Source organism: Gopherus flavomarginatus, chromosome 2 (genome assembly GCF_025201925.1).
Source record: "Gopherus flavomarginatus isolate rGopFla2 chromosome 2, rGopFla2.mat.asm, whole genome shotgun sequence".
NCBI classification, from domain to species: domain Eukaryota; kingdom Metazoa; phylum Chordata; order Testudines; family Testudinidae; genus Gopherus; species Gopherus flavomarginatus.
In genome coordinates this window covers 83,321,353-83,343,973 of record NC_066618.1, presented here as the reverse complement: position 1 = coordinate 83,343,973, position 22,621 = coordinate 83,321,353, and the positions used below count along the sequence as shown (strand labels likewise).

Here is a 22,621-nt window from a genome sequence, read left to right as displayed (position 1 = left end):
TTTTTACTTTTTTTCCTATCTTAATACTGTATTCATTTACATGTACCTACCCACAATGAAGTTCCAGCTCTGCACTATTTCATAGCCATGATAGTGTCTGAACTGAAGAAACAAACCAAAGGACTTGATTTTGGTGGTGGTTCCCCTGTATTTTCTTCTTTGTGCTCTTTAAGCCAAGATTGTTGAAAGCATTCTCTGATTTTTAGTCTCCATGCTTTTGTGTGTGTGTTCTCGTTTTTTGTTTTTTTTTTTTAACTATTGAGCAGCAGAGATTGGAGCATTGGTTTAATGCTGCTCATTTAGTTGAAGTCAAGACTGTTGGACATATTCCTTCTGTTGAGCTGCACTGACGTCTTGTTAATTTCTTGATGCAGTCTGCTAATCAGATGGGGTAACTGAGCATGGCTGTGTAGAATTCTGAGATACAAATGAAAAATATGGAGATCATGGGAAAGTTGAGTTTGGCTTGAATGTGGAAGTTAGTCAGAAGTTCTGAATCTTATTTTCTGGGAAGTCTATTTCCTTTCATATTTTTGAATTACAAGTAGAATATGGATCTGATGGATTTTCAACACTGACTGCTTCAATTGTTTTTAGTATAAGCACAACCAAATACCTCTGATCCCTGACGACAGTGAATAATCCCCTTCATCTCCATAGTGGCTGATATATGTAATTCTTGCTCACATTAAAATGAGCATGTGCAGTATTTTTTTATGTGCATATGATAAACATCATGTGTCATAATCCAGATTTTAATACTTTGCCTGATTTTAGGAGGTTAATATTGTTGTTTTTATAGGCTTGCCAGTTAATCTGATCATAAGGTAAGGTTCTTGTCCCAGAACCAGGTTACACAGTTTTCAAGGATCCTCAGGATGTATGACAAGGACATTACACTGAGAACAAAGTACAGCCTTAAAGACTTGTATTGAGATAAATGGAATAGCAATCAAATGGAAAAATAATCAGAATTACAAAGGCAGTAATATTGTTCTAGAGGTACATATGGTATATTATACAGTAAAGCTTCCAGATTAACATACTTGCACCCTTCCTTGATAACCTGGTGGTAATAGACAGAGGACCAGCCTTGCCTCTGCATCCCAAAGAGTCCAATGATCCAAGTTCCTCAATTCTTGAGTGGGAGGTGAAGAACTTAAGAGAAGCTAAGAGTGGTAAAAAGCTAAAGGAAAACCTACAAAAGTTAACTTAAAGTTTGACTAAACTAGTTTAAGAATGGAAAAAATACGAACTAAAACTAACATGGTGAGTTGCCCTCCTTTATAGAGCCTGAGCACTATGTGCCTCCTTCCATGTCCAAACTTAATTTCCTCACCCTCAGAATATCAGGGCACACTTACTCTATAGTCTGGCATGTTCATATGTCTGTGTGACGTATTCATACATTGTAATAACTACTAGCTCAGTCTCACATCTGATGTTTCTGGCCTAACTGGTTATTTCCAAGTTCTTTGTTAAGTTTGTAGAGGGCTTGAATTTAGCCAGTCCCCTGTCTATGCCACCTTGCTTTAATACATCCTCACTTCAGGTCTCTCTCTCACTCACACAGACACAGACACACTATGCTTTAGCTCATCATCGCTTACCTAGGCTAAAGATCCCAAACGTATGTATGCTAACTTGCTTTAGCTCAACAGGATGTGGTCTTCGGGTTACTTACATTACAGCCAAAATACTCAAGAATAAATCTATTATAATAAAACAAACAATATCAAACCCATAAGAAAAGATATACAAGCAGACAGGCTAGCTCTGTAGACTAGATATACAAGAATGCTGTTCCTTCAGAGGATGGAATGTGCGATTCTGTCTCAATTTTTGGATGCTCTTTCATTTTAATTATAGGTGGGGCTAGTGCAGTGGTTCTCAAACTTCTGTACTAGTGAGCCCTTTCACATAGCAAGCCTCTGAGTCTAACCCCCCTTATAAATTAAAAACACTTGTTAAATATATTTAACACCATTATAAATATTGGAGGCAAAGCAGGGTTTGGGTTGGAGGCTGACAGCTCACAGCCCCCCCATGTAATAATGTTGTGACCCCCGGAGGAGTCCTGACCCCCAGTTTGAGAACCACTGGACTAGATGCACCGCCTATTAAGGCTGTCAGATGCTTTCATGTAAGACCATGTTTTAAGCAGCTTATTACTTTTTTGTCAGTTTTTAACCATTTGGGCTGATATTTGCCATGCCAGGTGTCTGCCTGAGGCTGATTTTGGAAAATTTCAGCCAAAACAGTTAAGAAGTTTCTAAGAATGAGGTTAGGAGAAAATACATTGTTTTGCCAGTGTTAAATTTTGGTGATTTTTTTTTTTTCCTTAAGTGCTTTGGAGCAGGGGCCTGAAATTTTGTTCTTTTGTCAGAGATGTGCCTTTTGTCCTCATGAAAATCTGCCTAAATTTGGCCAAGTTATACACCTTTAAAAAATCAGAGTTCTTAGATTTTTAGCAGCCAAATGTCCCAAAGATTCCATCAGCACTGAACTGCTAAGCTCTGACTGTAGTGTCAGCTTTCCCTGCAGTAGCAGCTCTGGACTGCTGCAGGCCATGCTGAGTCCAAGTACCTGAACTGAGAACAGGACGACTCTTTCCTGTGCTCTGTGGCTGCATCTCCAGCCCCTGCTGAGCCCAGGGAGGAGGAAGTTGTCTGATGCTAATGCACAGGAGGCAAGAGCCATCTGAGTGAGGGGCAGAGGGGGTACATTGGAACAAAGCTGTACGGTATGTGGAACCTGGGACTTGAGGCTAATGGGAGTGGGGGAGAGAACAGGGACTCAAGTTTTGGTGGAGACTAGTACGTAGTAGGTAAGGAGACTGGGACTTGAAGGCAGTGAATGGCTTTGCTAGAGGATTAAGAGCTGGGCAGAGAATTGGTGAGGGGAATAGTATATTCTATAACTAATGCAAGAGGGCCAAGTTAAGATTGCACAGGCAATTTTAATTCTGGCTTTTCATTTCCTAACTCTGAATTTTGTAACCTTTAATCTTTTAATGTAGTGTTTGTGTGTGATTTAGAAGTACATTATCATTATTAGCACTTTGCAGTTGATACAGTATTGTTAGAATAATTAAAGATAAACTCCATTTAAAAGAAAGATTTAACCATCTTGCTGAGTGCAGTAAACCAAAAGCTCACATTATAAATGAACATTTGTCACCCTACAAGCTATTAATAAGTATTTGAGAATAAGGGTCTTAACTAGAGTATTTAATTTCTGAGCCTTGCACTGTCAGTGGCTATATAGCTGAAAAGATATTTGACATGACATAAAGCTATGTCCATGCTGTTGATATTGTGCAAGCCAGAGTGTTTAAATATTGATCATAGAAATTATAGATGGAAGACTCCTAATTAGGCCATCTAGAGAGTCCATTACTCTGCCAGCACAGGATTCTGTTGTATGTTGGTGTATCGTCAATTCTAGTTTTGAGGGCTCTGAAAAAATGAGGCTTCCATCACATTATTTGGGAGACAGTTCACAGGTTGATACACAACATGCTCAGAAAGCTTTTCACCTTATACTATTTTTTCTTAATTTTCTCACTTTAAAAAAAAAATCCAAAACTTGTTTCACCCTGTATTTTTCCTTCATCGGTATCTACATCCTTTTAAATATTGTTAGACTTAAAATTTAACCTCTTCCTCCTTCATTGTTGCTTAGCCATGACTTATATATTTGGCTATGTCTTTCCTCATAGGTCAATTGTGTAAAACTTCAGAATGTTGTGCTAAGTAAAATAAATGTCATTTTCTCTTAAAGGAATGCTGTAATCTTAATTTTTTTTTAACTTGATTTTTTTAGAAATTCAGTTTCCAAATAGAACTCCTTGGTGTCCTGGCTTGCTTCTTTAAAAAGAATGCTTCTTTTAAAAAAATAAGGGTTTTTCTGCTCCCCATTTGTCTTTTGAGATGACTTGAAATCAGCGCTACGAAACATGCTGACACCCATATCTTCTCCTCTCTGGCTGCAAACAGTTGTGTTTCACTTGTTCAGTTTAAACTCTGCTGCTGCTGGTATTAGTGATGAAACCCCTTTGAAGGGCAGGAGGAGAGGTGTAATATTCAGTGAAATATACCAAGATAAAATGCTGTCAAATGCACAAAGTATGGTGATGAAAACTTAATTATGATAGTAGGCCTTGAAGACCCTTATGAGAATTTAGGGGTTCATTGTGCTAAACTGCACACAACAGAAAGAATTATCCTTGCCCTCAAAAGAGCTTACAGTCTAGAGGACGAAGAAAATTTGTTAATTTTCCATTTTAACAGTGGATACATTTTTAAGTTGATGATGTCTCTTTAAAAATAGCCTTACATATGTAGAAATATTGTCCATTCTGATATTATTAGAAAAATTAGAACCAGGAAACTAAATCAGAGAGAAAGCTATGAAGTTTCCAAGGGGCATTTTGATATTCTTTATCTAGAGGTTAAAAATCTCCTTTACTTCTTTCTTCTAAATTAATTTAAAGCCTTGAGGTGTAATGACAATATAGCAACAACATTAAGAAAAGCAAGGTTTAATTGGAGGAGGGGAAATTGGGGAAAGATCCTAATGATTAGCCTGTGAAAGAGTTGCCCAAGAAATGATTCAACTTTCACCATCACATGAGGCACTTAAAATTTGACTAGACAAAGCTGTGTAGTAGAAGCAATCCTGCAAGAAGGGAATGAGGGAGAAAGATTAGTAAAAATAATTCCCCATATCTTTATCCAGTTAATGTAATAGATGAGGGATTCTCCTCTTCAGTGTACCACTGGCACTGGTGTACAGCTCTGATGTCCTCAACTATCCAATTGGAATATGGCTTTGGACAGTCAGCCTCCATAGCTATGTTCTGTTTTAGGCATTTGTTTGTTTAATTAGGTCTTTGTTTCTTTTAAACTACTAGTCTTAAAAATGCCTATATTCTGCAAAGGATTTATCCAAAGAAAAGTAAGTATGGAGCCAGAACAGGATGACAGGTGTTGAAATTGTTTATTTGTATAATGCTTTGGATATTGTGGACATATGTCACCCGAAGCAGAGATCTTGCTAGCAGTCTGGAAAGTGCCAGTCTTAAAGTACGTCTGGTGCAATGTACTCTTCCTGGAATTGCCTTCTGCTGTTTTGGGTTATGATTATGACATAAATTAGTTTTTTAGTGGATTTTTACAGGCATCTTTCAGAAAGCTTTCTTAGCAGAAAATGAACTTTAATGTGTCAGTCTTCCTCTCTCTGTCTGAAATCTGCAAAATGTGCACTTTTGTGGTACATGAATTGTTACTGTATTAATAATTGTTCAATAAAATGGTAGTTTTGTTTGTCATAGCTTGAACTCTGTCAGGTTCCTAAGATTTTGTACGTAGCCCATGTGAACTAATGAAATGAATCACATTTTAATTTTCCTTTTTTAAATTAAAGCTTATTTAAGGAAACATTCATCAAGAAATTTTCATATTTTTCACTTACAGTAGAGTTATTTCCCTGGTGTTAAACAAGCCAGGAATTTTGCATTCAGCAATTAAAACTCTCAGGTTCATATTTCCAGTTAGTGCTTTGCAAAATAAATGAGTGGTGTACAGCTGTTTTCAGTCAACAATTATTTAAAATTTGTTCAGCAGTTAGGAAAAAGCCATAACTGGCTGCCCAGCTGTTTATAACTAAATATGGAACTTGCATGGCAAGTCTAGTTTATTTTACTCATAGCTCTTAATTTCTTTTAAAGGCACATAACACCAGAGAAGTTTTACGTGGAGGCTTGTGATGATGGAGCAGATGATGTTCTTGCCATTGACAGAGTCTCCACAGAGGTCACTCTTACAGGTATGCTTCTCACCAGCACTAGGCTAGTCGATTAAAAAGTACAGTGACAATACTACTTCAAAGCTTAATGTCATGGTTCTTTGGATAGCTTACTGAATAGCCACGTTAATTATTGTTTCAGAGTAGCAGCTGTGTTAGTCTGTATCCGCAAAAAGAACAAGAGTACTTGTGGCACCTTAGAGACTAACAAATTTATTTCAGCATGAGCTTTCGTGAGCTACAGCCCACTTCTTCAGATGCACAGAATGGAACACACAGACAGGAGATATTAATTATTGTGGTATCTTAAGTCTCTTTTCATCTCACCCATGATGTTGAGAGTTTTTTTTTTCTCCTTTGTGGACTGGATATTAATTTGTAATAGCAGAAATCCAAAATGTGCCAAAGGATTTTTGATTATTTTCAGTAAAAATTAACATTTTAAAGTATTGGTTGATATTTATTTGTGCAGCTCAACATATAATTTTTATTGGAAGATAATTTTAAGGTTCTTTGTGGTTATGTAGCTGTGTGTATTAAAAATGTGTGGTGAAAATATATGGTGCATAACTAAAGCTAAGATTTTGTCATGGTTATTTTTAGTAAAAGTCATGGACAGGTCACGAGCAATAAAAATTCAGAGCCCATGACCTGTCTGTGACTTTACTTAAAATAGCAGGGGGCAGGGCTAAGTAGTGGGGAGGAATGGAGTCTCATGATGGGGGGGCGACCGACAGGCCAAGCCCCCAGCCATGGCGGGCGGCACAGCCTTGGCTCCAGTGGCCGCAGCGGGGCACAGCGCACCGCTCTGGAGCTGGCCATCGCTGCAGAATAGGGGTGCGCGGCCCTGGCTGCAGCCCCGGCCAAGCCCTGGCACCACAGCTGGGGTGAGGGAGGGCGCACAGCCCTGGGACACTGCGGGGCTGGGACATGCAGCCCCTGGCAGAAGCCATGGGGCTGGCTGCAAGGTCTTCATTCCAGCCATCCAGCCCTAGTTGCAAGGCAGGGGCACAGAGTCCTGCCTCCAGCCCCAGCTTTAGCTGTTGACAGCTTAAGTGGAAGAAGTCAGAGTTTCCGGTCAAGTCCTGAAATCCTTGACTGCCATCACCTCCTGTGACTAAATCGTAGCCTTATGCATAACAACTGATTTGGGGTGCCCACTCTCATTTTTTGATAATTGTATGGCTGAAATGTTTGAAATGTTGACTTAGTCATGCTAAGTAGGACTGATGCCACCATCAGGACTCAAGCACAGGAATGATGAATGTCGTGCAAACGTGCTCTTGTAACTTCCAAGAGCTCAATTTATTCAGCTTAACAAGGAGAAGGTTAAGGGGTGACTTGAGTACAGTCCACAAGTATCCACTCAAGGAATGAATATTTAATAATGGGCTCATCAGTGCGACAGAGAAATGTATAACACGATACTGTGGCTGGACGTTGAAGCTAGACAAACTCAGATCGGAAAGAAGGTGTAAATTTTTGACAGTGAGGACAATTAACCCTTGGAACAATTTACCAAGTATGAACTGGTAACTTTTAAATCAATATTGGATGTTTTTGTAAAAGAACTGCTCTAGGAATTATTTTGGGGAAGTTCTATGCCTACCTTATACAGGAGGTCAGACTAGATGATCACAGTGGTCCATTCTGACTTTGGAATCTATGAACTTGGCCAAAATATACTTGGTGATTTTTTTTTAACTTTTTTTTTTCAGCTTTTTCATGAGGCTATTACAAGGCTACAGTTTGAATTGTTTGATAGTTCTGTGCTATGGTCATAACTTAACATTTTATTTTTGCAAATTTGTGTAGTTTTACCAAACACACAAGTTGTTTCCCAGGTGAAGGCCTTATACTAAATTGCAGCTTGAAACAAACCATTTAATGCTGAGCCGTGAACTTCGGAAAATAGGATGTTAAAAGTGAACTCACATGCTATCTTACTGAGAGGAGCTGCTAGAATACTTACACAGATTCTAATATGAAGGGAATCTCCTTTCTCTCACTGAGGAAAATTAAATTAAAACCTCTTTTCCAACTAAATTTGGACTGTAAATCTTACAGTATTTTTGTATAAGATTAGCGCTCTCATCCTCTTGAAATATTATAGTACTGGAATAACTCTTACTCCTTCAGAGCTGTATGGATTACTCTTCCCAGGTTTCTGTTGTCTGCCATTTTTTCTTAATGCTGGTGTTTCATTAACATTTAAACTCTTCAAGCCAAGGTATTTTGTTGTCCCAGCAGCTATTTTTATAATTTCATTGGCATGTAACCCAATGAATAATCTAGTCCCATCTTTCTCCATTCTTCAAACTCTGTTGGGGCACTTAGTTGTGACTTAAATCTAGGATGACGAACAAGCCTGGTTTAAAACTTTTTGTTGATGGTGCTCATAGTGACCCCTAAATCTATGGATGATAAAAGTATAATACTGAAGCACTTTTGTAAGCTGCATTTTTTCCCCTCTACCTATCATTCAGGACATTATATTCTTTACCACACCTGTACAGCTCTTAGTAGTCTTTGCCTTGAAGAGCTGGCCTTAAACTTAAACACAATTCAGACTGCATGTCTGGCCCTGTTGCTCAGTGCGGAATTGGACTGAGATGCTGCAGGAGATGCTGCAGAGGTGGGGAGGCCAGGTATTGTGGCTTATGGCTGGTCTTGGGACCTTAACACCTGGAGTTTGGTTCAAAACAAGAAACTCCTTGCTGCTGGCAGGACAGTGTGCTGCTGCTGAGCCACCCCGCTAGACTGTCCTATAAATGAGCCTGAATTTCTTCAGTTAGAATGGTTCTTGTTGATTAAACATAATAGAAAACTTTCATTTCCTAATTTTAAATTCTTTCCCAGCAGGTTTTCAAACTAATCCATTGCCTCTCACAATTGTGACTCATTAACGACGTGGTTGAAACTTCATGATCAAATCCAACTTAATAAAGTTACATGGGATATAATCATGAAACGGATGTAGTTTGACATCTTGTTTTTTTGCTTTTCAGTTAAGAAAGATGTTCCCCCTTCAGCTGTTACAAGGCCTATATATGGTATTTTGGGAACAATCCGTCTGGTGGCAGGTAAGGAAGACAAAATGCTATACTGGTGAAAGAATGTAGGTGAAAATATATTGCTAGAGAAATCTAAAAGCCTGGGAGAATGTGTGTTTTAATGTATAAAGGAAATCTGGAATTGCCGTTTGTTGGACAAAATCACTTTTTTCATCATTTCTTAAAAGTTGCTATAGTATGAAACTTGTCATCTGTGTAAGCTAACTAAAGATCCTTAAAAATGAAAGGAAGGGAAGATGTCCTATGAATTGTAAGTATCTAACTGTAGAAAAGGAGTTAATTGAGCATTCTGTCAACTTACTTTTTAAATCTATTTCTACAGAACCTACAAAAAGTTTAATTCTCTCCCTCTCTCTTCTCCCACCCCCTCTTGCTTTCACCCTCGCCACTGGATTTGCTGTAACACTTTTTGGTGAGGCTTGATTTCTAGTGAATAGTGTTGGTACATGAAAAAAGATATTTGGGAATGCCCTGATGCGAGATCATTGTATTCAGTTGTTTAATCAATGACTGTGTTCAAACTTCTTCCCAAATGTAGAGGAAAAATCAACAGTTAACAAAAGAAGAGGACAAATTGAACAAAACTTCCTAATATTTTGGAGGCTTTAGGGCAACTATCTTTTAGGATAAAATAGCATATCTGTGACCTTCTGTGAGAGTTCTAAGTTGGATCTCATTTGTTGAATACTACCACACATTGTAATTGCACGTATTGCTGATGGAGTCTGCTTCTCCAAACGATGGGCTCAGTCACTTATCTCCTTCTGCATCCCCACCCTAAAAGATCTGTGTGTGGAGAGGACTGTCTGTACTTGGATCTGGAATAGGGGTTGGCCGCCCCTGCTGCACTATCTCCCTCTTCAAGACCCTGAAGTGTGCTTGACAGATTCAGATCTGCATGTGGGGATGGAGCAGTGGGTGTTTGGAAAGCTGTGCTCTATCCCTACCCAACTCCATGGGGAATCTGCAGGAAAGTTAATTCATTTCTGGATTTTGGGTTGTCCAGACTGTCTTCTATGGAGTGGAGCAACCTCCTTCCAATGGAGGGATTTAGAGGAAACTCTTGAGGAGGGGAACCTCCAGGAGTTTTTCTCCCTCTTTCCTCTTCATGCATTTTTTTCGTATATAGCCTTGTGCTTGCTATCCTTGTTTTCTTGAATCACGTTACATCTAACTACTCTTGACTTCTACATTTTTATTTTACAGGCAACTATCTCATTGTAATAACAAAAAAGAAAAAAGTAGGTGAATGTTTCAGTCATGCAGTCTGGAAAGCAACTGATTTTGACATCCTCTCCTACAAAAAGACCATGCTGCACTTAACTGATATTCAGGTAGGAGTAGATTGGTAGAAGAAAAATAAATAAGCCACAACTGATAAGCCATCAGAAAATTGCTAATCATCTTTAGCATAATAAAAAAACCCTCTTCAAATGTAGGTCTTCTGGGATTGAAACATAGTTGGAAGAGTGTTACAGCAGTTGCGCAATTTCTTTTAAAATGCTGATGGCATTGTAGTTCATCTGCATTATTCATAATGTTATGAGCATGGGCACGTTCTTACTTATATCAGTGTAAATTAGAAAAAATCTATGTATTCAAATTCCCAAACGAACTCCATTGTGCAACCTCTGTGTCACTGGCCTTCCTGACACCAATTTCGCTGTCCCCTCCCTCCAGTTTCTAAGATGGCCTTTCTTATTGTTTTGACCAAATCATCCTTCATTAGGTCCCATCTCTCACTGCATCAAGTTCAAACCCATGTCTCTTATGTCTCCCAACACTGTACCCCTTCTTTCTTCCCACAATGCCCATTAAGACCCTCTTTGTTCATTTCTTTCACAGCCAACTCTGTGTTTTCTTCCACACTGTCTCCATGTATGGCATGTCCTTCCTAAGCTGGTCCACAAAACCACTACCTTCTCCATGTCAAATCCTTTACTACTTCCATGAAACCTACAATAAACTACTTGACTAAGTCATCCAACTATTTATCTCACTTAGTTCATCACTGAACTGATCCTTTCTGTTTACGTGGAGGGAAGAGGTTGAATGTTGGGAGGAATGAATGGGTGTAAGTTCATTGGAACTGAAACTGAGGATTTCTGTGGAACAAAGACGTGGGGGTTGAATGGTGGGATGGGAGGTGAATTTAGTACCTATTTAAAAATAAAATAAGGCAAACTTGCAACCAAGACATGACCCTGACGCTGGGATCACCTTGCCAGAATGTTGTATCCTTTCCCCCAACTTCTCACTTGCCTTTTTTTTTTGACTGTACACTCTTTGGGGCAGGAGTAATTATTGGTCAAACCCCCTGAAGTACAGTGTTCTCTCATCTATTGTACATATTGAATCAGGGTGTACTGGAGCAATTTAATGTTGTAAACTGTCAGTCTACTTTTATTCTCTCAAAATTGTGATCTCAAGGTATCCTTTTGTACTGGGTTTTTATGGTGTGTGTGTGTGTGTGTGGTTTTTTTTTAAATGTACTCTTGCAAAACATGGTGGTAAGCAAAAAATCAGTGTCTTTTTTAAAAGGGGAACTTAAAAAACCGAGCAGTTTGGTGTTAGTAAATAAGAATGCTGCTTGTTCTTTCTGTCAACAGTTGCAGGACAATAAAGCCTTTTTAGCAATGCTTAGTCACGTCTTGAATGTGGATGGATTTTACTTCTCTACAACATACGACCTAACGCACACTTTGCAAAGGTTAGCCAACACCAGTCCAGAATTCCAAGAAATGAGCCTACTAGAGAGGGTAAGGATTCCACTGATTTCTGTCTTGTATCCACTCCTTGTCAACTAGTTTTATGTGTGGTAATGGGTTTATTTTATAGATCAGGTAACTGATGGGATTACTGCACTAGTCTGTTTAGATTCTAATTTCTGGCTGGACTGAACTCCTGAGGGGACAAGAGTCAGTTTCATCCCTTTTAATGTTTCTATGATGTAGATTAGCTTTCAAACTTGCCATTTTGTTTTTGTAAACTAGATATCCCCTTTAAATTAATGTTGAACTTTTGCATTCCTAAAACAGAGCCCTAGCACTTCTGGCTCTGTAGCATTAAATTTGTGTATATTACACTTCTCAACAGTCTGTGGGTAAACCTGTTGCAAGACAGTTTTAAAACAATCAGTACTTTCGTAGCTGACTAGTATACTATCCTATCTTTTGTTTCCTCCTGCCATCCTACATAGGTCATTATGTCTTGCTGCTTCTGACCTCCTTTCCACCACCCTTAATGTTCCATACTCAGGTCATCTTATATTACAAACTTCTGTTGGGGGCTGCTTGGTGTTCCTGATTACTTTATAAAGGAAAATGAAATCTGTCAGGCAGCAGTGGTTTGGGATTTGCAAGCTAGTAGATGAGTGCTTACCAAAAGTGAGGAAAAATGCTGGCCTCAAACGCCACAAATATACAGTGACTGCAACTCCTTTCTCTCTTCTGCCTGCCACTGCTGGTAATCTTTTGTGTTTATTTGGATGTAAAATACCATAATGCAGTTCCCAAGTAACTTCATAATAAAGTTTAAATATCGTAGATCTTATAGCTACAGGTCTCTCCCCAGCTTGATTTTTAAACTTGCAAATGTTTTAAAAATATATTTTAATCCTCTTAAGACACTTCATTGTGGAATAGTACTGTTTATAGGGCCTCCTCCAAAGCCCATTGAAATCAGTGGAAGTCTTCCTAGAGACTTCACTGGGTTTTGGATCAGGTCCTTAAAATACAACTTCTCAACACTAGAATTCTGAGAACTACACATCTAAGCAGTTCAATACTCCTGGTTTTGTGTGTATCTTCTCTCTTCCTTGCGCAGACATCTTGGCACTTCCAGCTGTTCTTAATCTTATGTAAATCCTCATTTATGTTTTTAAATTAAGAGTTTATGGTACTGTCAGTGAAATTAGATTTAATGCATAAACTGTAAAAAGGGTAGGTATGTATGTTTAATATGTATGTTCATAGTGTAATAGCAGTTGCTTTTCACAAAGCCATTAGTGGTCCCTTGATTCTGAAAATCATAGTAAAATTGGTTTTACCTCTCCACCTTCAAACTAAACTAGTGAAATGGTTTTGCGACTATTGCTTGTATTTTCCACTATCAGCATGCTGCCAGTACATTGTCACGCTCGCTGTGTAAAATCTTCAGCTTGATAGTATTGGCTATGGTCGGCCTGCTTTTTGGAAAGAGTAGTTCACCACAAGAGGAAATGTTTGCAGTGAAATAATCAATTATAAAAGTTACACTTCAAGTGTTTTAACATTGTCTCCATTTCCCTTCCCTCTTCAAACAGTAAGAATTGAAAAAATAGTTGTTTGCAGTTCTCCAGCCTGTGGAGAATAAACAGTGTAATTAAAAAGCTTACTCCAATATGCCAGATATTGTGGAACGTTTGAACAGAACAAAACTCCACAAACCCAAAACTTAGGTGTACTGCTGACTCAAATAGCAAGAGTTAATTTTGTGTACGTGTGACATCAGAAAATGTTATTACTTCTGGGGTGAATAACTCTTATGTGATTTTGTACACATTTTGAATCTTCTCTTAACCTCGAGGATACTTGACTTGTTTGGAGTTTGTCTGTGGCAAGTTGCATAGTAACTTTTTTGACACTGTGGGAAGGAATTAGATAAAAAATGATGGGTTTCTAAGACTAGGATCAGAGACAGCGAGGGTTGCTTCTTCAAAAAGTGGAAGAGAGATCACTTGAGCTTGCGTTTGGGAGAGAGACTGGGAAGGATACAGAACAGAGTGGTGGGTTTGTGGCCTTTGGCCCTGGGATTTTGCATTCTAAAACTGTCTATCTTAATATGTTAGAAACAGTATTTAGTATGTTTGTTTAATTTCAATCTTAAAGAAGACAAAACAGCACAGCCACACTAAGGCCCCAGGGGATATATTTAGGAATGTGAACTTTCTCAGCTTCTGCAAAGACTTAGAATTCATAATCTGCTAAACATGGTTTTGATTCAACAAGTGCTTTCTAAAATCCATTGAGACTGTTGGAGCTCATTTTCAACTGGGAGAAGAGGCTATAAAGCCTCCTTTACAAGGTATTGCCTCCTAACTGTCAGGATATTTTCAGAACTAGGAACGAGAAGCGATTCTCACACCCTTTTTAAACCTTGATGTCCATTTCATTTTCAGCAGACCATATTGCTTGTTAATGAACCTTAGAATTCTGAGTTTGGGTACTGTTCTGTGTTGCCAATTTTGATATGGTACTTTCTCATCTTCCCACACACATGCTCTAGCTGTAATGATTGTTTAGTCTTAAAATCAATCTACCAAGTTTCAGAAAAATGTCATTATGTATTTATCCTTTCAACCATAGGAAAGGACATACCAGCACATTAGTTGTTTAAAAAATCTTCTGTTCCAATTTAAAATGATCTAAGATACTGAAATATCCCTTTTTGAGTCATAAGCACTCTATATTAATATAAATATAACGTTTTTAAAACGTATGTAAGATGCCAGTTGTGTTGTAGGTGTTGAAATAGTTACAATCTGCTTGTAGCCCTGTAGCCATTCTGTCCTGGACTGTGAACCCATCAGATCTCTCAAGCCTGATCAGCACTTGAATGCAGCCAAACCTAGGGTACTATAGGAAGTAGCGTTGGTGACTCAATGAGTGGCACTATAACCTCTAAGCATCAGTCTTTCATTCACTTGTTCTGATGCTGGCATTCAAATAAGATTTAAAACCAATGTTCTTGTCATTTATGGTCAAGGATCAAATTGCTTAAAGATGAGCACATGCAATTATCCGTGCATAACTGGGATAAAATATAAATGTGCATGCAAAATCGGGTAGCTCCATGCCTGTTGCCGGTTACCCATTTAAGTCACCAGACAGCTGCTCAGATGCCCAAATTTGCCTATGTAATTGTGGTACTTACTCATCTTTTAAATCTGACCTTCAGTATTTCATAACATTTTTAACAAGCACAGGTGTTGTCCTGATATCCTGGTCAAATGCTAATTTAGCTAAAAACATGCTTCGTTGGGATGGAAGAAATGCAGGGAGATTTCTAACTTGCTGAATGCAGCTTTTGTTTGCTATTAAACGGCTACCATATTTCAATGAAGAAATATTTCATCTTGAAATAGAAGCCAGTAAAGTGCTGTGATCTCCTTTGGGATAAGATTCTCTCTACATGTTCTCACTTTCCTCTCTGAGAGTTTCCACTTGTTCCAAAATTCATTTGGTTGTACTGATGTCTTGCAGTGTAAAGTTCTCAAAAGCACTTTGAGTTGATTTTTGTTACAATGTACCGCCTTTGTTCTGCAGAACAAAAGGATAGTAACTAAGGGCTTGTCTACACTTACATTTTTATAGGGCTCTAAGTTGCTGGCGCAGGGGGGTGAAAAACCACCCGCCTGAGCGTAGCAAGTTTGAATGCTTTAAAGTGGTAGTGTGGACAGGCTCTGAGTGTTGGGAGCCATTCTCCTCATGGAGTTGGATTACCAGGAGCGCTGGGAGAGCTCTCTCCCAGTGCTCATTCGTGACCACACGAATGCTTCAAAGCACTGCGGGGGGAGCGCTCCCGCAGCAGCACTTTGAAGTTTCTAGTGTAGACATAGCATAAATGATTTCTTGTAGAGAATGTGGAATGGAGACTGAAAATGCTGCCGCTTGTAGACTAAAGGATATAATGGAAGGCATGGTCCAGTGTCCCTTGTTTTTCTGGCAGGAGTGGTAAGGAGAAAGTGGTCAAGAGTGTTAATAAAGAGGGCACTGGATGGGTCATAGCCTGTATCTTTTGGTCACCAGTTAAAATCCAGGTCAGTTGTGTTCGAAATTACCACTTTTAACAGCTTTTTGGCATTTATTAAATGAGTTGGTGGTCTGATCAGCTTTTCTTGGCTATGTCACCGTGATAGCTTTGTTTGCAGTCTGAGGCCAAGCACTGATTCAGCATTGAGACTAAACTAACATTTTATCCATATGGATATTACTCTCCCTTCACACACACCCTGCCCCCCAAAAAGAGTCAAGGCGCACTGACTAGGCAATGTGAAACTTATCACCTTGTCATTCAAGCCTTTCTCTTGGCTTTAAGATTGGAATGACTGTCTACTATTTCTATAGGATGGAAAACAGGACCTAATCTGTCCATAACTGACTCAGTCTGTTGCTGTCCTAAGCAGACTTGAAAACCTAAGCCTTTCTGCTGCAGAACCAACCGCTGCTCAATTGGCCTGATTATTTTTTCAGAGGTGCTGAGCAGCCACAAGTCTCAGTGAAAACTAAGGATACTCATTACCTCTGAAAATTGGACCAGGAACATTTTGTCTGCTTCTGGTAGAGTCTCCAGCTATGCCTCTGTGCGACAGCCTGTGCAGCCAAAAGAGTGCAAACTACATTTTGTGAAAGCCAGGTGTACCACCCTTACCATGTATCTAGTCACCCAAACTTATGCTACTGCACGATAGTGCTGAGCTCCTGTCCTACCATAGAACTAAGCTGAGCTTCAGAACTCCCCTCCCTGCCCCCCACAAAAAACCCCAACAACCCTATTTGCTTATTTTTCTCACTACAGGCAGATCCACGGTTTGTTTGGAATGGGCATCTTCTTAGAGAATTTGCTGCTCAGCCAGAGGTAATGTATGCTGGAAGTTTCCTTTAATAATCTATATCAAATGTAGCACAGATATAATATTCTGGAGAAAGTGTTTTAGTCTTGCATATGTCTTTATTTCAGATACCCAGAACACTGGTAGATAAAATATTGGTTACTTGTCTGCTAGTTGTAGCAAAATTACCTCTGTGTGTGTGCAAGTTATTGACCTTACATTTGTCTGTCTTAAACTAAACACTTCATTTCAATTTCACTCAAAAGTCCCCTGATATTACCCGGTGAAATAATGACTTATTGAAAATGTCTGTTAAGAAAAAAAATAGACTCTGATGATATGCTAAGAAAAATAACACCAGGAAGAGGTGGGCAGTATGTGTCTAGTAACTGGAATCTGCAAAATATTGAGCTCTGCTGTGCCTTATCTAAAGCGGATATTGTTCCCCAAGGATACTGCCTCTGTCCCTTGGCACAGCTATGAATTTGAGTCTGGGTTGCCTTTCCTCAAAATTTCCGCACATGGTCGAAAGAACACTTTCAAGGTTTTTAGGCTGAATCAGCATTACTTTTCAAACAAATTCTTCAAGAGACATGCAAGGTAAATCCTAATATAAACTAAGCTGTACAAGTGCCCAGTGAAGGCTCATACACAACTATGTGTTTATGTTGGGAATTTATTGTCACATGAAGTGTCGAGCTAAAAACAAACTGGTTGAGAAAGATGTCACTTGAGTTTGACATCCCTCTCCCCCAAATTGGACTATACTTTGTGGACTGCATAGGGAAAGTCCACACAAAGTAGAAAATTCTTCACAATTGTCCCGTCAGATATGTGTTCTTGTGATTTTTTTCCTTCTTCTTCTCCTGCACCTCCAACTCTCCCCCCCACCCCCCCACGGAATACTGGCACAGAGACTCTGCTTCCAAAACCCACAGATGTCCCCAGCAATCACATGGCAGCCTGTTCATCCAAGAAGGCAGGAACATTTTCATAAAGAACCAGGGCATCTACGCACCTTACATATAAGGGTGTTTTACTGCTGTACTCTCTGTGCTGGCTGCTTCACCCTCCCCCTTTGAATACTAGCTGTAACCTGTCTCCACTGATATAACCTCATAGTGAAAAGGAAAGGGAAGACTTTATTGTAGCAGCTAGCAGAGAGAATGTGGTAGCGGACAACTTCAGGAGATACTGAAATCTATGGAAGTGTTGCAGGCACAGAGGGTGCCCGAGGCAAGCAACAGTAGTTCGTGCCCGGAGTGCTTAGCGCCAGTGAACACAGCAGGGTGGAGTAGCAAGCAAAGTTTATCTGAGATCTCAAAGTGGTGCTGGGAGACTTAGCATGCCTCAGATCCAGCACCCCTACACAAGCGGCTTCCTCCTTTTATATCCCAGTTGCTTTCTGAGAACTTTTTCTTGCTGACTAGCTGATCTCTCACTCCCCCATCCTTTCCCATCCAGCTGCAGTATCTTTTCTCATTCAATCTTTTGTCTTCCCCCTTCCTCCCCCCTCTCCGCTGCTGAGACATGTATACTGTATTTAAAAGCGGCCTTGAAACTTGCTTCAATTTAGCTCCAGTGTGTTACAGCAGGGAACTGGCTGTTACAATCAGAAAACTAACTGCTGACATTACATTTTTGCAGCTATTAGTACATTAGGTTACACTAGGTTACACAAAGTGTTTAACATGGAGGAACATTGGTTCATTAAGGCCTACAACAGGAGGGCTTCATTGACACTTGTGGTCTACCACCCTCCCGAGTTACCTAGGGTTATGCCTAGTGACACCAACAGAAGGGGATCATGATTTGAGGAGAAGGGGTTCCATGGTGTCTGTGACTGAGAGAATGCAGCAGAGCCATCATTCAGTACCTTCCTGCCTGGTGACTTAATGCCTGATTTGCCATCCTTTTTCTAGGCTTTACACCATGTAGAGAAACATAGCATTGTATTTGCAAACCACCTTTAACTTGTTTTAATTAAATGCTAATTAGTGTAAAGGGCAGTATATTGCCATATTTACTCTTGTGTTTAGCAAGTTATATCCAGATAACATTGCACCCTTGGATTTCTTAAGTCTAGTCTGAAATTTATTCACATGGGCTAGACAATGTTTCTTAGCTAAGACTTGTATTGGTAGCTCTGAACTCAGCTAACACATTTGTTCATGTCATACATTGACAGTATTCAAGTAGGTTTTAGAAAATACATCTAGGTATTAATTTACATTTAGCTTGTTTCTGGCAAAAAATTAAGCAGATCTCTGTTTAGAACTGGGAGTACAAATACCCACTTATATTCCAAGGCAACTTGCTGTTACCAAGGTCATTCACTGACTCACTGTGAGATAAGCATGGTTATAGAATTTCTTCTGCTTTACAGAGTGATGACTGGTAAGAATATCACACTTTGTTGCTTTATTAGTGAGCAAAAAATCTGTGGTTGTGCAAAGAAATGACTTGTCTAGAAAACATGAAACTTTTTCTTATTCATTGGCAATAAATGTCCCTCTTTCCAAACTGAATTGCCTTTACAATGTGTGCCTTTTACTAGAGTTTCATACACTTGTCATCTATCTATCTATCTCTCTCTTTGGTTAGTACTTGGAGATATCTGTTTTGTTAGACAACTTATATAAAATGGATTTTTTAAATGTGTTATACAGTTTCTTTTGTATTTTCAGATCCATAGGTTTGCTCTTCCAGTGATGCATGGATGTATCCTTTTCATGTTTTGATACCTAGAGCAAATTTAGATTACAAATGTTTTGTTTTTGTTTTGTTTTAACCTTAGAAGTTTCATCAGATTATCTAGGAGAATATTTGACTTTCTAAGGCAGAAAATGTTGCTGCTGCAAGAGTTAACCGTAGTTGGGAACTCTAACACACATACCTTCAGATAGTCTCCTCCCAAAATTTGGTGTCTCTTGTCCTAATTGCAAACATAGCATGTAATGATTGTAGGCAATTTATATTTTGGACCATCTAAATGCAAAGAGGAAATATTTTGCTTTTCATATTTAACACAATTTTATATAAACCACTCTTTTAAGCATGATTTGAACAATCACATTTCTAGTGTTGGCTGTTCTGTTGGGAGACAAAGCTCAGTTTTTAATAAACATTTTCACATCAATATTTCTGTGATTGTATCTTGCTAGACAGGTATGTTCACCTAACAATATTACTAAATGTTTAGACGGTTAATAGGTGTCATTCACCAGTTCACAGTCTAAGTGAATTTTTTTCTTACAAGGACATAGATATATGTAAGGAGACATCGGATACAATTTAAACCAGCATTAGCAAGGCTAGTAGACTTTAAAATAAGAGAGCAATGTTGGTTCATAGACTTTTAAGTCCAGAAGAAATCATCATGATCACCTAGTCTGAACTCCTGCATATCACAGGCTCTAGAACCTCCCTCCTGTAATAGGCCATAACCTTTGGCTGAATTACTGAACTCCTTAAGTTGCAGAGAATCCATCATTTACTCTAGTTCAAACCAGCAAGTGAACCGTGCCCCACACTGCTGCCAAGGAAGGCAAAAAACTTACAAGGTCTCTTCCAATCTAACCTGGGAGACAATTCCTTCCTGACCCCAAATTTGGTGAGCATTTACACCCTGAACTTGTGGGGAAGACTCACCAGCCAGACACCTGAGAGAGAGTTCTCTGTAATAACTCAGAGACCTCCCCATCCCATGCCACAGGAGTAGGCATGCACATTCTGCCATCTTTCTGCTTATCCTCTCAGAAATTGAAAGAACGTTACAAGAATCCTTCTCTTAACAAACAGTGCTTTTGATAGCAATACTCTTCCTTACTCATAAGAATGATGCATGTAGCAGAGTATACACATGCATTCCTGCAATCTTAAACTAACCTGATATCTTGCATTGGCTGTAAACTAGTTTGCCTAACAAAAGCTGGGATTTTCAATTATATTACTGCTTTTGAGTTAGAAAAGGTGAAAAGCCCCAATCGGGGGACAACTGGGCTTTGTTTTGTTGGGGTAGATGGGTTTATGACAGAGTGCAGTAGGCCCTGCTGGAGGCCTCAGGGTCCTGCCACACCCATCCCAGAAAAAGAGCTGTATAGAAGTCCTCCAAGCAGCCTAGAGTGGCTGCAGCAGAAGCAGCCAGTCAGGGCCACAGAGGGCCATAAAGAAAGGAGCTGCAAAGCCAGACACAGACAGTTCCTTGCCGGAGCCAGAGGAGTACAGTTGGTGCTCCTGGCTGCCAAAGGGAACTGCAGCACCAGTGACAGCTCAGTTCTGGCAGGGACCATGGCAGTGAGGAAGAGCTGGCTGGTTGCTGAGCCTGAACTTAGATGAGCCCTGAAGTAAGGGTGATGCTTCAGTGAAGACTGGGCTGCGGGGAAGTGGCCAAAGGAACTGAAAGCAATGTAATTAAAGGGACACGGTGGCATGTGACTGTTATTCTTAGGGTCCCTAGGCTGGGACCCAGAGTAGTGGGCAGGCCTGGGTCTCTCCCCACCACACCCGCATAGGTCACTGGGGAACTGGCCTACAATCGAACAGTATTAGACCCCAGAAAAGTGAACTACTTAGTGGTCTGGCTGGACAGCTGGGTACAGAGTAGGCCAAGGGGGTGGAACCATTGCCTTCAGGGTGGAAGCCCTGGGGGTACGTCCCGATAACAGGGCCGTGACTATTTAAAGACTGTAGACACAGCCAACCAGAATGGGCGTTCGTGAGAGATTTGGTACACGCTGTTAATTTTGACCTTTTGCTAACTTTGATAGTGACCTTTTCTTGTTAAAGCAAATATGATTTCATAAATATGCTCTGTTCAGCAGTCCAGAATTCAACCACTGTCTCAGCGTGGAACCAGATACTGATTTGAGGAGAGACAATGATATTATCTTCTCGGCTCAGGTTGGTCTCCAGTCTGTGCTGTTCTAGCTTTCTACCCCAGGCTCTCTTCTCCTTCTTACCCCCCAGTAAGCCTGCATGAAATAAGGAAGTACTTTCCCTGTGCTCATTGGAAGGTGGCCCACAGCAGGTTTCCATATAAGTTATTACATAAGATAAGAGAGCACAGTCAATACCCAAGGATGGGCTCTCTGACTATAGCCCTGTAGTAGTTAATCAACCATAAGGAGTCTTAGAGAGGTTAACAAAAGACACAGTGTTATAAACTAAAAACAATTGAGAACATGATTTACTTAGTATTAGAAAACTCCCTGTTCCAATAATCTCCCTTAAATTTTAGGATCTAATGATTCCTTCCATGGATAAGAAGGAATTTTTTCCAGCCCTCTGTGCACTGAAAAATTTCATTGTGGGTAGTAGCCTGCTAGAAGCAAGTTGGTTATACCTCTAAGTTGGTTATACCACTGATCATACCACTGATCTGGCAAATCCTGTTTTTCTTCTTTGAGTGCTGGTCCTTCTGTGTATTCCACTGTGTATGCATGCGGTATAGGCACTCAGAGAATTCTTGAAAGCAGTGTCCTTTGGTCTGCCATGTGCCCTTACAAGATAGAGATTTATTCCAGGCTCTCATTTAGGAAGGTTAGTTGGTTGCCAGGACTGCTCTTCTATCAGCAGTAGATGCAGCAGATGCATCTTCAAGTTCAATAGCAAGTGCCATTGTGATGCTCTGTGAATCATGGCTTCGCACTTCTGGGCTTCCCAGGGAGGTCCAGAAAACCTGCCCTTTGATGAAACTCGTCTGTCTTTTGGTTAAACAGATAAGTCCTTAAACATTCTAAAGCTGTATATATTCCGACTCCCAGAGAATATATTCATCTGCCTTGAAGAGAAAATTCCACAGGCAGTCATACAAGCCTAGACTGGTGGCTCAACAATTTTACTATCAGTTGTCTTATGAGCCACCCCGAAAGAGGCAAAAGGTTCAGATGTCCCATTTCCCTGCACCTTCTGCATCATCATCCCAACCCCAGCCATGTCTAAATGATATTTTTGATGGGACTTCGAAGCTGCAGACCAGTGAGCGATGCCACCATCTGCCGAGTTCCACACATCCTTTGGGGATCACTTACCATTCTTTTTCCAAAAGTGGAGTGCTATAACTATGGGTTATAACAAGTGGGTATTAAACATCATCCGTTCTGGCTAGGCAATCAAATTTACCTCTTTGCCTTCTCCAAAGCCCCAT

General features: G+C 39.8%; 1 protein-coding gene across 1 annotated transcript in view; it reads left to right on the top strand.

The window, feature by feature from the left end:
- Positions 1–22,621, top strand: part of SACM1L (SAC1 like phosphatidylinositide phosphatase) — a 53,371-nt gene that overhangs the window by 12,999 nt on the left and 17,751 nt on the right. The window contains exons 2-7 of the mRNA XM_050938007.1: positions 5,732–5,829; positions 8,817–8,891; positions 10,089–10,216; positions 11,492–11,641; positions 16,440–16,499; positions 19,161–19,194. Coding sequence (XP_050793964.1) covers positions 5,732–5,829; positions 8,817–8,891; positions 10,089–10,216; positions 11,492–11,641; positions 16,440–16,499; positions 19,161–19,194 — 545 coding nt within the window. The remainder of the gene's footprint in view (positions 1–5,731; positions 5,830–8,816; positions 8,892–10,088; positions 10,217–11,491; positions 11,642–16,439; positions 16,500–19,160; positions 19,195–22,621) is intronic.